At 46.4% G+C, this 17,364-nt stretch overlaps 2 protein-coding genes across 17 annotated transcripts in view; one reads left to right on the top strand and one right to left on the bottom strand.

Moving 5' to 3' along the window:
* tipin (timeless interacting protein) overlaps positions 1-11,441 on the top strand; it is an 89,780-nt gene extending 78,339 nt beyond the window's left edge. For all 11 annotated transcript variants that reach the window (XM_072470353.1, XM_072470359.1, XM_072470358.1 and 8 more), the window contains 3 exons: positions 2,477-2,540; positions 9,512-9,709; positions 10,825-11,441. In XM_072470353.1, the coding sequence (XP_072326454.1) occupies positions 2,477-2,540; positions 9,512-9,709; positions 10,825-11,183 (621 nt within the window). In that variant the 3' untranslated portion in view covers positions 11,184-11,441. The remainder of the gene's footprint in view (positions 1-2,476; positions 2,541-9,511; positions 9,710-10,824) is intronic.
* Positions 11,442-11,839: 398 nt separating this feature from the next.
* Positions 11,840-17,364, bottom strand: part of dis3l (DIS3 like exosome 3'-5' exoribonuclease) — a 66,117-nt gene continuing 60,592 nt past the window's right edge. For all 6 annotated transcript variants that reach the window (XM_072470339.1, XM_072470340.1, XM_072470341.1 and 3 more), the window contains 4 exons: positions 16,053-16,231; positions 15,278-15,420; positions 13,272-13,446; positions 11,840-12,519 (listed from right to left, as the gene is read on the bottom strand). In XM_072470339.1, coding sequence (XP_072326440.1) covers positions 12,217-12,519; positions 13,272-13,446; positions 15,278-15,420; positions 16,053-16,231 — 800 coding nt within the window. In that variant the 3' untranslated portion in view covers positions 11,840-12,216. The remainder of the gene's footprint in view (positions 12,520-13,271; positions 13,447-15,277; positions 15,421-16,052; positions 16,232-17,364) is intronic.

The raw sequence follows: 17,364 nt of genomic DNA, 5'->3' as shown, positions 1-17,364 counted from the left end.
CCGAGAGTGAAAAAATTCAGGAAAAGTGTAGGGAGCAGCATCAACCTCTGTACATGACCTCTCAAAGGGCTTCGACTCTGTCAACCGTGAGGGATTGTGAAGCATCCTCCCCCAATTCAGCTGCCCGCAGAAATTCGTCACCATTCTCTGCCTGCTACACGATGACGTGCAAGCCGTGATCTTCGCCAATGGGACCACTACAGATCCAAATTGTGCAAATCGGGATCAAACAAGGCTGCGTCATCGCACCAATGCTTTTCTCTATCTTCCTCACAGCAACAGTCTGCCCCATCACCCTGAAGCTCTCCGCTGGAGTGGAGCTAACCTACCGGACACACGGGAAACTGTTCAACTTCCGACGCCTCCAGGCCAGAACCAAGACCACTCCAACATCTATCTCATCGAGCTGCAGTACGCAGACGATGCCTGTGCGCGCACTCCGAGGCCGAGCTACAAACCACCGACGCATTCACCAAGGCTGAGCGAATGGGCCTCGGACTAAACATCCAGAAGGCGAAGGTTCTCTACCACCTCGCTCCTGCCACACGACTGCCCCCGACCATCAAGAGCCACGGTGAACCCCTGGATGTGGACCATTCCCCATAGCTCGGGAGCCTCCTCTTGGTGTGAGTATTGACAATGAAATCCAACATCAACTCCGACTCCAATGCTCCAGTGAAGTCTTCGGATGTCTGAGGAGCAGAGTATTCGAAGACCAAGACCTCATGGTCTACAGAGCAGCCGTGGTCCCTGCCCTCCTGTATGCATCAGAAACATGGACAATGTACACCAGACACCTCAAATCCTTGGAGAGATATCGGTAATGCAAGGGCGGCACGTGGTACGGTGGTTAGCACTTCAGCCTACATTGCTGAGGACCCGGGTTTGAATCCCGGCCCTGGGTCACTGTCTGTGTGGAGTTTGCACATTCTCCCCATGTCTGCGTGGGTTTCACCCCCACAACCCAAAGATGTGCAGGGTAGGTGGATTGGCCACGTTAAATTGCCCCTTAATTGTGAAAAAAAGAATTGGGTACTCTTAAATTTATGAAACAAAAACAATGCTGTCTCCGTAAAATGCTGCATATCCACTGGCAGGATGGACGTACCAACGTGAGCGTCCTCTCCCAGGCCAGTATACCCAGTATCAAGGCACTGGTCACGCTCAACAAGCTGCAACGCCCGCATGCCCGACACAAAGACTCCCAAAACAAGTGCTCTACTCTGAGCTCCGCAATGGCAAAGCGATCACTAGGGCAGAGGAAACGGTACTCTGAATGACACTCTAAAAACCTCCCTAAATAACTGCAACATCCCCGCATGGGAATCGCTTGCCTTAGAATGCACAAACTGAAGAAGAAGCATCCGCGAAGGTGCCAATCACCTCGGCGTTGCAGGGTGGAGCACGCGGAGGCCCAGTGTAAACAGCAGAAGGAGGGCACAGAATCCAGAGCATCCCACCCACCCACCTCCCAAACCTGTGGCAGAGTCTGCGGATCCAGGATTGGGGGATTCGGCCACCCCACCTTGGAGTGGAAGCGGGTCATCATCGACCCTGAGGAACTGACCAAGAAGAAGACGACTTCTGTTCTTTGCCAGGAGGCACATTAATTGGCTGTTGTGACATTTGGGATCCGCCCCACCTCCATCAGTGTACCAACTTTGCCACTGCTTGTCCTGATTGGAGTGTGAGATGGGATTCCTGCGTGCTAAAGTTATGATACTGGTGATTTTTCATATTTAGTTAAGACTTTGTAAGCCACTCCCATGGTTAAGAAGGGATATTTGTGTAGACAAGAGCATCTAATATGGGAAGTAATTCAGTTCCATTAAGACGGTGGACTGAAGGTTGCAGTGGATCTGGTTTTGTTTTCCTCCATCCAAGTAAGTTGTCAGTTTTTGTATTTAAAACCTTTTCCACATGCCCTCCTCCTTTTAGATAACAAATGGAGCAGCCATGCCTCTGAATGCAGGACAATCTGCATTTGCTGTGTAATACGGTGTAAACTTCCCTGTAGCTACGAACAATTTCCCTTGCTCTTTATTTTTCTGTCCCCCATGAACATTGCATTGCCTCTTATGATTTGGGTCACGTTTGTTTTGTCAGTATTTGCTATTGTAAACTGGTGGGGCAACATTTCCCATTCACATTTTTTGCCAATTGTCAGCCTGTGGTTGGAAGCTCGAGCCACTAGGTGGCTCTGGAGTGAGTTTCTAAAGTTTCCCAGTTCCATTTTGCAAATTCTCTTTTTAAAAAAAAACTTTAATTCGTCAACTGAACAATGGGCCAGATCTTGAGGGAACCTCCTCATGGAGAACATCATTTTCAGAGATTGAATTTTGTATCTGTTCATTTACAAATCAACAATATTAAAATCAAAAGCGAATAGATTCCCTGTTGGAAGAGCGAGGCAGTCTGGAAGTTTCAGTTCCGTGACCTTGCCTGCAGTTTATATTTGTCGTTTTCTTCATTCCAGACCTGCTTGAAGAAAATTCGACTTGACATCCCCATTACACATGACGACTTTATTTCTAACGAAGGCAAGTACTCCTTTCAAATCCCTGTTCAAAATTTATTTAGAAACTTTGATTCAAATGGGACATAATAGCAAATCCTTCTATACGCTGTCTTAAAGTAAATATAATGTTGATTCAGAACTACTCACTCTTAAGGTTTATACTTGATGTTGACATTTTCCACTGCATTTCCTTTTTAGAATTCTTGGGCGGGATTCTCCAATCCCGCAGGAGAGTCTACGCCGTCGTGTTTTCCGACAGCGTGAATGGGCCTCTCCCACGTCTAATTCTGGCCCCTACAGGGGGCCAGCACGGCGCTGGAGCAGTTTGTGCGAACTGGGCCCCGCGGGATCTGCGCATGCGCAGTGGCCTCCTTCAACGCGCCGGCCCCGATGCAACATGGCGCAGGGCTACAGGAGGCGGCGCGGAGGAAAGGAGGCCCCCAGCCACAGAGGCCGGCCCGCCGATCGGTGGGCCCCGATCGCGGGTCAGGCCACATCAGAGGCAGACCCCCCCCTCCCCCGACCCTTGCACGCCGAGGTCCCGCCGGCCCAGAGTAGGTTAGAACGGCACCGGCGGGACGGCCGGGTAGAGTGGCCCGCGGCCGGCGCCAATGGCGGCGCTTCTCCGCACTGCGGAGAATCTCATGCCGGCGTTGGGGCGGCGTGGCCCGTTCGCGGGGATTCTCCGGCCTGGTGCAGGCTGGGAGAATCCCACCCCTAATCTTTGTTCATACCATTGCTGAATAAGATCTGGGGCGAGATTCTCCGATCCCCCGCCGGGTCGGAGAATCGGCGAGGGCTGGCGTGAATCCCGCCCCCGCCGGTTGCCGAAGTCTCCGGCACCGGATATTCGGCGGGGCGGGAATCGCGCCGCGCCGGTTTGCAGGCCCCCCCCCCCCCGCGCGATTCTCCGGCCCGGATGGGCCGAAGTCCCGCCGCTAAAATGCCTGTCCCGCCGGAGTAGATTAAACCACCTACCTTACTGGCGGGACAAGGCGGCGCGGGCGGGCTCCGGGTTCCTGGGGGGGGGGGGGGCGCGGGGCGATCTGGCCCCGGGGGGTGCCCCCACGGTGGCCTGGCCCGCGATCGGGGCCCACCGATCCGCGGGCGGGCCTGTGCCGTGGGGGCACTCTTTCCCTTCCGCCTTCGCCACCATGGCGGAGGCAGAAGAGACTCCCTCCAATGCGCATGCGTGGGAATGCCGTCAGCGGCCGCTAACGCTCCCGAGCATATGCCGCCCGGAGATGTCATTTCCGCGCCAGCTGGCGGGGCACCAAAGGCCTTTTCCGCCAGCTGGCGGGGCGGAAATTCGTCCGGCGCCGACCTAGCCCCTTAAGGTTAGGGCTCGGCCCCTCAAGATGCGGAGCATTCCGCACCTTTGGGGCGCCGCGATGCCCGACTGATTTGCGCCGTTTTGGGCGCCAGTCGGCGGGCATCACGCCGTTTCTGGAGAATTTCGCCCCTGACTTTTGGCTGTAACTTGTAGCTGTTTTTTTTTGGGGGGGGCGATGGTGAGGAGTTGTTTGGGCATCAATGGAATCATTCTAGACTTTTTAAAGTAATTTAGAGCATTAATTCCAGGTTGCGAGGCTTATATTGACTGGGTAGTGTTGCTATTTTATATTTGATTTTAGTGATGCAGCAGCAATGTAATTTCCTGCCTTGAAAAAGTGATGTTCTGGGATATCCAGAAAGGTTTTTAGACCTCCCTAGTCCCACTCTGTCGTGTGTGAAAGGTGTGATTGTTTAGCTCTTGTGTCTAATCTAGCAATGCAGCCACGGTTTACAACATTAATTAAAACCTGTGAAACATTGCATAGAAAACAAATCAAACACTGTGTCATTTAAAAAAGTCTCTTCCCACTTTCTCCTGCACCTTCTATTGCTGTTTGTGGCACCTTTTTGCACAAGTGATTACCCGTCCAACATTGTCTTTAGGACATACTTTGCGAAAGGAGGAGCTATGCAAATGCAAGGTCAGTGTAAAAAGAAGAAAGGGGCTTTTGAGTCCATCTTTCAATTTAAGTAGTTTTTCCCTAATCGCCAAGCTCCTAACCATCCGAGGTTCAACCGGAACAAAAACTGTTTCTGTACGTGATTGAAAAGCGACACATTTCATTTTATTTGAAACATTTATTTTTCTATTTACTACTTTGTTGAATTAGAGTCGCTCAGTTCTGGTGGTTTTTGTTTTGACTCCAGAATCATAGAAAGATTTGTTATGTTAATTTTGAACCTTTTTTTTTGCACTCTCCTGTGAGGGTAGCGACTACACAGCTCCACTGGTCACATTTTGTATGTGATGCAATTAGTGGTTCAAATGTCGAAGTATTGTCAAAGGTCAATTGAGGATAAAACTCTGCAGGGTATTATAAATCATTATAGCATATGCCTTGTCCAATATTTTGCATAAGAGTTTCATTAGAGGACCTGACATGAAGGCATTCCCGGTGTGCGTTCTTTTAACTTTTATAAAAAGATAATTTTGTTGCCCTACGCTGTAAGCACAATCCTTGCCCCCTGAAATTGGTGGAAGGCTAATTATAGCAATATTAGGCGGAAGAACCTAGATTGGGGGCGGATGTTTGAGGGTAAATCAACATCTACATGTGGGAGGCTTTCAAATGTCCGTTGAAAGGAATTCAGGACCGGCATGTTCCTGTGCGGAAGGATAAATACGGCAAATTTCGGGAACCTTGGATGACGAGAGATATTGTAGGCCTCATCAAAAAGAAAAAGGAGGCATTTGTCAGGGCTAGAAGGCTGGGAAGACGAAGCCTGTGTGGAATATAAGGAAAGTAGGAAGGAACTTAAGCAAGGAGTCAGGAGGGCTAGAAGGGGCCACGAAATGTCATTGGCAAATAGGGTTAAGGAAAATCCCATGGCTTTTTACACGTACATAAAGCCAGGGAAAGGGTTGGCCCACTGAAGGACAGGCAAGGGAATCTATCTGTGGAGCCAGAGGAAATGGGCGAGGTACTAAATGAATACTTTGCATCAGTATTCACCAAAGAGAAGGAATTGGTGGATGTTGAGTCTGGAGAAGGGTGTGTTGATAGCCTGGGTCACATTGAGATCCAAAAAGACGAGGTGTTGGGCGTCTTGAAAAATATTAAGGTAGATAAGTCCCCAGGGCCTGATGGGATCTACCCCAGAATACTGAAGGAGGCTAGAGAGGAAATTGCTGAGGCCTTGACAGAAGTCTTTGGATCCTCACTGTCTTCAGGGGATGTCCCGGAGGACTGGAGAATAGCCAATGTTGTTCCTCTGTTTAAGAAGGGTAGCAAGGATAATCCAGGGAATTACTGGCCAGTGGGCCTTACGTCAGTGGTAGGGAAATTACTGGAGAGAATTCTTCGAGACAGGATCTACTCCCTTTTGGAAGCAAATGGACGTATTAGCGAGAGGCAGCGCGGTTTTGTGAAGTGGAGGTCGTGTCTCACTAACTTGATAGGAGTTTTTCGAGGAGGTCACAAAGATGATTGATGCAGGTAGGGCAGTGGATGTTGTCTATATGGACTTCAGTAAGGCCTTTGACAAGGTCCCTCATGGCAGACTGGTACAAAAGGTGAAGTCACACGGGACCAGGGGTGAGCTGGCAAGATGGATACAGAACTGGCTTGGTCACAGAAGGCAGAGAGTAGCAATGGAAGGGTGCTTTCCTGATTGGAGGGCTGTGACCAGTGGTGTTCCGCAGGGATCAGTGCTGGGACCTTTGCAGTTCGTAGTATATATAAATGATTTGGAGGAAAATGTAACTGGTCTGATTAGTAAGTTTGCAGACGACACAAAGGTGGTGGAATTGCGATAGCGATGAGGACTGTCAGAGGATACAGCAGGATTTAGATCGTTTGGAGACTTGGGCTGAGAGATGGCAGATGGAGTTTAATCTGGACAAACGTGAGGTAATGCATTTTGGAAGATCTAATCCAGGTAGGGAATGTACAGTGAATGGTAGAATGGGGCTGGTTTAGCACCGGGCTAAAGAGCTGGCTTGTAAAGCAGACCAAGGCAGGCCAGCAGCCTGGTTCAATTCCCGTACCAGCCTCCCAAAACAGGCGCCGGAATGTGGTGACTAGGGGCTCTTCACAGTGTTGCTAACTTTCTCCTTGGTTCAATAGCTCTATTTTATTACCTTTGCTCTCGAGTCGCCAGGTATCTTTATGATACCGCCACGAGGTTCAAGTCCGAGTAATGATCAATAACCCAATACACCGATTAGTAAGATTCAAATCAAAAAACATTTATTACACAGTAATCGCTACTCATGCACAAATTCTACGTCTAAGCTACTTCTCCAACTAACAGGCCTATACTTAACTTCGGACTGGCCCACCAGGTCGGGGAACAAATGGCCTTTCGTTCGGGTTCTGAGTCTGCGGGAGTCGAAGTTGGTACGGATTGGTAGCTAGGAGCGCCCATGAAGTTACTGTTGTAGCCACCTAAAAGCGAGCGTTGAATTAAGACTTACTTCGTTTGGCGGTCACTGCACCGGTCACGGTCAATGTTGGTTTGTGTTGCTGGGTGACCCGGGCAGGACGAAGAGGTGAAGAGCACGATTTGAACTTGGGGCATAACTCATAGTCCCCAGGGGCTTCCCGCCTTTCGGGTCGGACCCTGTACCTGGTCCAGGTGATTGGACTTTGTCCCAATCGCTTGGTTCGATTTTCCAATACTGGAGCGGTTCCCTGATCGATGGGTGGTCTTGAGGTGCTCGTTCACTTCCTTTGTGTTGGCTCCTGCTGGCGCCGGGGAGTCTGGCTTTGCTTTGTGTCCAAAATGTTACTTATTGTTCCCGGGGATTGCTCATCAGTATGTAGATGGCTGCTACATTGTTATGCTGATGGTCGCTGGTATCGATGTTGTCTGGCCTTTTGCAGAGTTAAATACACAGCAAACCTGCACCTGCTGGTTTCTGTCTATGTTGGCTGATTTTCCCATCAGACTTTGCCGTTCGCCATTTTAAATCGGGAGTTGGCCAATTTAGGTGGCTACAACAGTAACTTCATTTGAAACCTACTTGTGACAATAGGCGATTTTCATTTCAACCCTCAAGGCTATGGACAGTCAGAGAGATCTAGGTGTACAGGTCACTGAAAGGGGCAACACAGGTGGAGAAGGTAGTCAAGAAGGCATACGGCATGCTTGCCTTCATTGGCCGGGGCATTGAGTATAAAAATTGGCAAGTCATGTTGCGGCTGTATAGGACCTTAGTTAGGCCACACTTGGAGTATAGTGTTCAATTCCGGTCGCCACACTACCAGAAGGATGTGGAGGCTTTAGAGAGGGTGCAGAAGAGATTTACCAGGATGTTACCTTGTATGGTATGAGGAGAGGTTGAATAAACTTGGTTTATTCTCACTGGAACGACGGAGGCTGAGGGGCGACTTAATAAGGTCTACAAAATTATGAGGGGCATAGACAGAGTGGATGGTCAGAGGCCTTTTCACAGGGTAGAGGGGTCAGTTACTAGTGGGCATAAGTTTAAGGTGCGAGGGGCAAGGTTTAGAGATGTACGAGGCAAGATTTTTACACGGAGGGTAGTGGGTGCCTGGAACTCGCTGCCAGAGGAGGTGGTGGAAGCAGGGACGATAGTGGCATTTAAGGGGCATCATGACAAATACATGAATAGGATAGGAATAGAGGGATACGGACCTTGGAAGTGTAGAAGATTTTAGTTTAGACGGGCAGCATGGCCGGCACAGGCTTGGAGGGCTGAAGGGCCTGTTCCTGTGCTGTACTTTTCTTTGTTCTTTGATAACTTGCCTCAGATTGCCATTTCTTTGTTGAATTGCAACGTGAAAACCAGCACACTTGGCTAAACCAGTATGTGATGTTTATCCTCTACTTAAGTGTGCCTTTATTTCCCTTTCTGGTCTGATTGTTATATGGTAATGGGGCAGAATTCTCCGACCCCCCCCCCCCCGCTCAATCGGAGAATCGCTGGGGGGCGGTGTGAATCCTGCCCTCGCCGGGCGCCAAATTCTCTGGCACCGGAGATTCGGCGGGGGCACAAATCGCGCCAGTTGGCAGCCCCCCCCCCGGCAATTCTCCGGCCCGGGCCGAAGTCCCGCTGCTATAATGCTGGTCTCGCCGGCGTGAATTAAACCACCTCCCTTACCGGTGGGACCAGGCGGCGCGAGCAGGCTCCTGGGGGGGGGGGGGGGAACACGGGGCGATCTGGCCCTGGGGGGTGTCCCCACGGTGGCCTGGCCCGCAATCAGGGCCCACCGATTCGTGGGCGGCACTCTTTCCCCTCTCCATCGGCCATGTAGGTCTCTGTGATGGCCGACGCGAAGGTGACTCTCTCTCCCCCGCCCCCCCGCGCGGGGATGACGTCGGCGATAGTGGAATCCACTATCAGTTTGTTTCTCCACTCTGCTGAAGCCCATTCTTGTAGGCACCCGATGTCCCAAAAGTTCCTAAACTAGTCATTATTGTGTAAAGCTTGAGAATAGCTGTGAGCTATTCAGTGTGAGAGCACCTCTGCTAGGCCTTGTGCTGTTCTAATGCACTGATACTCATATATTCTCTCTGGTAGAGGTAAGGGAAAAAAGTGATGGCAACGAGTAATGGGTCCTGTTCTAACTTGTCAGATAGGGACAGTTAGCAACTTGGTCTATGAATTGAACTTTTCTCTGGAGAAGGGCAGCATAGTAGCTGTTGCTTTACAGCACCAGGGACCCCGGTCTGATTTCCGGCTTGGGTCACTGTCTGTGTTGAATCTGCATGTTCTCCCGTGGCTGCGGGGTTTCCTCCCACAAGTCCCGAAAGACGTGCCTGTTAGGTGAATTGGACATTCTGAATTCTCCCTCCGTGTACCCGAACAGTCGCCGGAGTGTGTCGACTTGGGAATTTTTACAGTAACTTCATTACAGTGTAAATGTATGTGACAATAATAAAGATTATTATATACTGAAGCAGGATTGTCAGTTTCTGAGAGCTATGCTAAATTGACATAAAATACTTCTCTAAAATAACATTTAATTACAGTTGTAGAGAATGAGGATGGACTCCAAATTGACAACTTAGAAACTTCATTCAATTCAATGCCTGACCAACCAGTTGCAGAATCGACTCCTAGTTCAAGCACACTCTCTGAGGAACAGCAGTTTAGGATTGAAAGGAACAAACAGCTTGCACTTCAGAGACGGGCAAGACTCCAGTCGGCAAATCAGACGCCCTCCAGTGGTAAGTGGGTTTTTCAATCCAATTTACTGCACAAAACTGTTTAATTTCCATACTTAAAATAATTCAGAATATAGTAATCTGCTTCAAAGTGGGGAAGAGGTGGGAACTGAGATTTCCTTTATCTTCTCTGCAAAAACCTGCCTCCAGAAAGATACAACCATTACTTGTGCATTGTGGAGAAATTGGAATTCAAGAGCCTATCCGCATGCTTCCTCGATCATTCATTTGTTCCATTTCCTAGTGATTCATGTGGCTGGAACAAAAGGCGCTGGCTAAACGTGGTTCCTGCTGATAGAGCTTTATGAAGTTTGCTTTCTTGACCGGTCTGCCTTCAATCCCAATATTTTGTCACCTGCCAGTTGGAAAGTTTTTTTTGTGTTCAATTCCTTCCCCAGCGATGAGCATAAAATCCAGGCTCATGGATTGAGTGCATGACTGAGTGTTGCATTATTGGGGACGCTGTCTGCCCCGTGAGATGGACAAAAGATCCCATGCCACTCTTCAAAAGAGCAGAAATGCTTTTAACCACTACCCATCACTCAACCATAAACCAGATAAACTGGTTATTATCTTTGTGTGCATATTAGCACATTTCCTCGGTTACAACAATGACTAGACTTATAATTTAGGTTATGGCTGCCCCAGTTTTTAAAATATGTAACCAATGCAGAAAGACTTTCATTCCATTGTTTGGATTTGAATTCAAGATTTGTTGGCTAACCAGAGCACCTGGTCTGCAGATTTAAGTCTGCATTTTGTTAAATCTTCTCCATACATTCCCAGACACTGTCCGTGTGGAGTTTGTACATTCTCCGTGTTTGCGTGGGTCTCACCCCCACGGCCCAAAGATGCACACGGATGGTGAATTGGCCACGCTAAATTGTCCCTTAATTGGGGAAAAAAAATTGGGTACTCCCAATTTATATTAAAAAAATATTTCTTTCAAGAGCATGTCATTGAGGTCATCCTACATGGCAAAGAAGGTCAGGTAGTCACAGTCACAAACACTGTAAACCATTGGAGCCATCTGTCTACCAGTACTTTGTGCTACGATTTGAGATGGAAAATTTGGATTATTCATGCATGAATGTGTCTATGTTTATCTATTGTTTCAGATCGAACTGATTCCCCGACCTTGAGTCAGTCTACAGCACCAAATCAAACCATTGTGTCGAGAGATCCGAATGACACGGCTGAAGATCCAAATCCAGAAGTTTCAGAAGCAACCAAAACTGAACCTTATAAGCTTGTTCAGGAACTTAAAACCCCAACAGAAATAGATCTCGCCCCGGAAACTCTAGAATACTTACCGGAGTCCGACTCTGCTCAATCAGCACACGAGTCTGAAAACACGGGGTCCAAACTCGTTCCAGAAGCAACACCATCGCAGGATTTGTCCATAGAAAGGATTACTGAAAAAGCAGAGGTTTCTCAACTGGTACAGGAGCTGGAAAGCACCACAGGAATTGATTAAATACGTATTTTGTGTGTTATGTGACCAAGATTTGCTGGTGATTGTTAGTTGAGGTTTTGTATTTTGTTTTGCAGGCAGTGGAATGGTGGCGGTCTGAAGGTAGCAGTGGAGTATTTATTAGCAAGGTTTACTTGGGTTGTACAGTTGATTATTCTCCGTGTAAAAGGGTGTTTAGGAACTCCTAATTTTTGTTCATCCACAAGTTTCAGAGTAAAAGATTTCCAGCTTCACAGCAGTATTAAAGGTCTTGTACAATTATCCATTCTAATGCTATATACTTTTATCAGTGCATCCTAACTTGATTTAATACAATCTAAATTTGAGATTACTGTTTTGGGATTATTAGTGTGTTGGCTGCTACTAATATATTACAGAGAAGGTAAAAATGATCCATTAGCCTAAAACCAGGCGACATTTGCAAGGTGTTGCTGTGGAGAGAAACGGTTAACAATGAGTTCAATACATCGGAATTCCCAAGGAGAGTAATATCAGACTTGTCAAAAATGGAAATGTTTTGCTTCTTAAAAAGACCTCCTCAGACAATTTAACACACTTTGAACCAGCAGTCCAGATTTTGAACTCCACTCGAGATATCATTTCTGTATTTATTTGAAAGAAATAAATTGCTCCAAACTGGACCCAAGCACGAAACTGTCACCCATGAGACATTTTTATTTTGTAAACCGTCCTGGAAAGGGTGCAAAAAGTAATTGAACCACTTTGTGTCAATCACACCGAATAAAAACAACAATATTTACATCCAGTTCAAAAAACTCTTTGTACATCTCATTTGCGCTGCAAATTGGACACAAGCTGGAGTGGCTTCACAGATAACAGCTGGTTTGATTCCAGTTACTGGACCCTGCCATTTTCTTTACTTCCAACTGCCCGCAATTACAAGTTGCTGTCAAATTTGCTTTAAAAACCCAGAACTATTGTTTGGGTATCAATTATACATATGTATTTAAATCTGTTTCAATAGTGGTTTTGGTTAAATTAAAACTGATCTAAAGTCGTGACTTAACTTGCACAGTCATCCAACTGTAATATCGAGTAGTGCCAATTCCTTAATTTCTTCTAACAGTGAGTAGAGACTGTCCCCCTGTGTTTGACAATATTCTTTATCTTCAATTCTGATTGATGTAGTTTTTGCATGCTCTTGGGCAAGTTGTGCCTCTTCAGCTGATCTGATTACAGCCCGCACCAAGTCTGTCTTTGAAGTGTGTGAAAGTTCATGCGTAGGTTCAGCGCTGGCTGTGTTAAAGGGTTGGTTGCTGACAATGTCCAGTTTGATGCTGTCTGGATGTGATCGGGATGAGTGTTCAGATATTCGTACCTTTTTTGATCACGATGAGGGAAAACAAAAGCTTAACTAGTCATAAAAGGTCAGTTATTAAAAATAAACTTAAACCAGCTGGCTGAGGGTTTTTTGTTAATCCACTGGCTTTAAGATGAATTTAAAAATGCTCTAAAACCAGTCCAGAATTGTGTGGCAAGCTAAGAGGAGTACCTGAACATTTGGCTTTAAAACCAAACAAAGTATGAATTCAGTGTGAGGGGAGAGAATTAACGTTACCCAATGATCCATTACAATATTAATGTCACAATGAAACACTGCTATAACTTTCCCCTTACTATTTGTCTAGGTTCTGTCACTCTAAACACATCCACTGGGGGGAGGGGTCAGCACCTGTTGCTTCACCGCTCCAGGGTCCCAGGTTCGATTCCCAGCTTGGGTATTGCCTTTACGGAGTCTGCACATTCTCCCCGTGACTGCATGGGTTTCCTCCCCTAGTCCAAAGATGTGCAGGTTAAGGGGATTGGCCATGCAAATGTGGGCTTGGGATAGAATGCTATTTCCAAGGGCCAGTGCAGATTTGATGGGCCAAATGGCCACCTCCTGCACTGTAAATTCTATGAAACACTAGAAAAATAAGGTTGCCAGAAGGAAGAACCCAAAACCTGGCCCTTCTTTGGGTTAGATGTTTACATTTCTATAATTGCCTGCTTTTATTTTAGATTTCCATTTGCTTCTTTTTAACCTCATTCTGTGCAATTTGTACATGTATTATAAAACAGTATACTTACAGTAATGTGATCAAACAGAGAGAAAGTAACTGATTCTCCATTCGCCGTAGTGGAAATAATTTTGTCTCGAAGGCGTTTGAGAGAGCCAGGCTTCCAGACACATGGCCCATCGAACTGTGCTGAGATCACAAGACCCTCTTTATTCTTGAGGAATGCCGGAGCTTTCACGCCATACCTGGTTTACACAGTATATCTCAATTTACTTTTGCCATTAAATTATATACAAAAGAAAAAAAAGGTGCAACAGGAGCTATATAAAAAATGTAACACTGTACATTATAACAAGGCAATTTAATCACAACAGCTTGCGAAGGATTAAAAAAAAACTCTGCTGGGATGTGCCAGTTATGGAAGATCTGTTGGCCGTCTTCTAGGAAATTTCCGTCCTGATAAATTCTACCTGTCCATTAGCTAAATTACTGGCATCAAATCATTCTTTCAATGAAGGTCATTGTTTTCTCTCTCTCTGTGCCAGATATAAATGCCATTCATTTCACGGTGACGTAAAGCTGTAATATAGGCAATTCAGCAGCCAATCTCTGCACAGCAAGTGCTTGCAAACAGCAACGTGATCATGACTAGATAATTGTCTTTTTATTTTATTCATTTACGCGATGTGGGTGTCGCTGGTCAGACCAGCATCTATTGCCCATCCCTAGTTGCCTTCTTGAGCCGGTGCAGTCCTTAGTGTAGGTACACCCACTGTGCTGTTACGGAGGGAGTGCCAGGATGTTGCCCCAGGGACAGTGAAGGAACGGCGATATATTTCCAAGTCAGGATAGTGAGTGACTTGGAGGGGAATCTCCAGGTGGTGGGGCCCCCTGGTATCTGCTGCTCTTGTCCTTCTAGATGGTCGTGGGTTTGGAAGGTGTTGTTGAAGGAGACTTGGTGAGTTGCTGCAGTGAATCTTGTAGATGGTACACACGGCTGCCAAGGGTCTGATACAAAGTTATAGTTTTAAGTTCAATGGCAGGATTTGTATGATTTAGAATAGAATATAAATCTAGAGTTGCGTTTCACTGAAGTATTATTTAAATTCAGAGGAACAGCGCAATGTTGCAGTAGAGGAATCTGTCCTTGTACATGAATCACAAACGATTAGCATGCAGGTACAGCAAGTATTGAGGAAGAACAATACAGCACATGAACAGGCCCTTCGGCCCTCCAAGCCAGTATCGGTCATGACACCAACCTTTGCCAAAACCCTCATCATATCCTTCTGCCGTATCCCTCTATACCCATCCTATCCATGTATTTGTCGAGATGCCTTTTGAACACCGTTAATGTATCTGCTTCCACAACATCCCCTGGCAACGCGTTCCAGGCACTCACCACCCTCTGTGTAAAAAAAAAAAAAAACCTGCCTGAGGGTTTTAAAAAATAAGAGGTCCCCACTTTAAAAAACAAAGGAATTTATTTTAGAGTGCTTTGGAATTCTCTCCCAGAGAGAACAGCAGAGGTTGGCTTATCGAATGCATTCAACACATTGATGGCCAAACAGCACATCTCTCCTGTTATGGTTGAGGGATTGTCCGATACAAAAACTCCATTTACCTTTCCAATAAATGTAGAGTATGGGAGTCTGCCCAAAATTGATCCCTTAATCAAAGACCAGAATATGGTTGTTTTTGTTGTACACTGCTGTGCATTGGATGTTGCATTTGCCTCAAACAACAGTGACTACCATTTTAAAAACAATTTACTGCCTTTGAAGTACTTTAGGACATAAGCGAGAATGTGAAGGATGCTTTATGAATACAAGATTTTCTTTTTTAGTGTAGTCCTGAGCAGTCATAAGCATCACTTAATTGGAATATGTATTTTGGGTGATGCGGAGCTAGCTTGTCCCAAATTTTGCAAAATTGAGCACTGAACAAATAAGGACACAACATAAGGAGATGTATAAACTCTTGTTCAGTGTCTGCTGTCCAGCCACTTTGATCATGAATAGTTTGCAATTATCAAGATTAGTTTTTAAATTCGACTGAACGTTCTCAGCAGCTTACCTTGGTACAAACACTAGCACACCATTTGCCCGTATTGAGTAGATGATGCCATCTGCTGTGCAACGCTCATCAGAAGGGTCTTTATCCTTAAAGTACATGCACTGAAATAACTCTATAGATTGCTTCTGCACATGCTGAGCAGCCTAAGAAACAATTGAATAGCAACTGACTTAATTAGGCCACAACATTCGACTGTGCAATGGTGATTTTCAAACTTGCCTACGTGTGAATTTCTACCATATTCCTACCAACCCGTCGGTGCTAAAATTTATAAACCACATTTCGATCATGGAGAGCCCAGCTTGACAAGACTAGAGTAACTACAAAAGTAAATGGGGCGGTGGTATGACGGCACAATGGTTAACATGGCTGCCTCACAGTCCCAGGGATAGGGGTGCAATTCTGGCCTGTGTGGAGTTTGCACGTCCTCCCCGTGTCTGCGTGGGTTTCCTCCGGGTGCCCCGGTTCCTCCCACAGTCCAAAGATGTGCAGGCTAAGTGGATTGGCCCTGATAAATTGCCCCTTAGGGTCCAAAAAGAACGTGTAAATTAGGATAGGGGTTATTGGGATAGGGCGGGGGACTGAGCTCAGGTGGAGTACTCTTTCAGGGGGTTGGTGCAGATTTGAGGCCAAATGGCCTCCTTCTGCACTGTAGGGATTCTATGATTAAGTTGACAATAACTTCCTTAATGTGACTGTGATGATACATGTACAATTACATTATGCTTTTATTAAAAAAAGGGGGAAATGCTTACTGAATTATTTACCTACTCACCCTATTCTTGTTGTTGATATGCTGACATAATTCTGCCAAATCTTTGTTGCTGAGCAAGGAATCTTTTGGTTCCAATTTCTTATCCTTCATTATAGCCGCCATCAGTAGTCTATGCACCACTATGTCTGCATACCTTCTGATTGGAGAAGTGAAGTGAGTATATTTCTCCAGAGCAAGACCTGTGATAAGACACAAAGCAGTTCTTACCGTATAAATCTGTGTCGGTAACCTGGCCTCAGCACTTCACCAATTCTGTATGAGCAGCTCTGAGAAGGCACCGGTTTCAATGCTATTTCCACCTCTCGCTTTCCAAGGTCATCTCAAAATGTTAACATATTTTACATAGTAATATTACAGCTCCCACAGATAAAATAAATCATAACCTGTATTAGATGCCAATCCTAGACGTGCCTCAACACAATTGTGTTCCCAAGTAAGATTTTAAAAAAATATTGTATTATTTGTTGTAACCCCAAAGAGAGAATCAGAGATGGCAGACATCAAGTTTGGGGAGGCAGTGACTTGGTGGTATTGTCACTGGACTCGTAATCCAGAGACGCAGGATAATGGCAGGTTAATGGTCTGGGGTCCCGGGTTCCAATCCCACCAGGGCAGGTGATGGAATTTTAACTCAATAAAATATCTGGAATTAAAAGTCTAATGATGACCATGAAACCATTGTCGATTGTCGTCAAAACCCATCTGGTTCACTGTCCTTGAGGGAAGGAAATCTCCCATCCTTACTTGGTCTGGCCTACATGGAACTCCAGATTCACAGCAGTGTGGTTGACTCTTAAATGTCTTCTGAAATGGCCTAGCAAGCCACTCAGTTGTATTCAACCGCTACGAAAACACAAGCAGAATGAAACCGGACAGACCACCCGGCACCGAACCAGGCATCGGAAACGACAAAGGCAAACAAAGCCCTGTCGACCCTGCAAAGTCCTCCTTACTAACACCTCGGGGCTTGTGGCAAAGCTGGGAGAGCTGTCTCACAGACCAGTCAAGTAACAGCCTGACATAGTCATACTCACATAATTATACCTTACAGACAATGTCCCAGACACCACTATCACCATTCCTAGGTATGTCCCAGGCGGCACAGTGGTATACAGTCAGGAGGGAGTTACCCTGGGAGTCCTCAACATCAACACGACCCCATGACGTCCCATGGCTTCAGGTTAAACATGGGCAAGGAAACCACCTGCTGATTACAACGTACCGGCCACATCAGCTGATGAATCAGTACTCCTCCATGTTAAACACCACTTGGAGAAAGCACTAAGGATGGCAAGGGCGAAAATATACTCTG

This window comes from Scyliorhinus torazame, chromosome 12 (genome assembly GCF_047496885.1).
Source record: "Scyliorhinus torazame isolate Kashiwa2021f chromosome 12, sScyTor2.1, whole genome shotgun sequence".
Classification (NCBI taxonomy): Eukaryota; Metazoa; Chordata; class Chondrichthyes; order Carcharhiniformes; family Scyliorhinidae; genus Scyliorhinus; species Scyliorhinus torazame.
The sequence above is the reverse complement of the archived record's forward strand: the minus strand, read 5'-3'. Positions and strand labels throughout refer to the sequence as shown.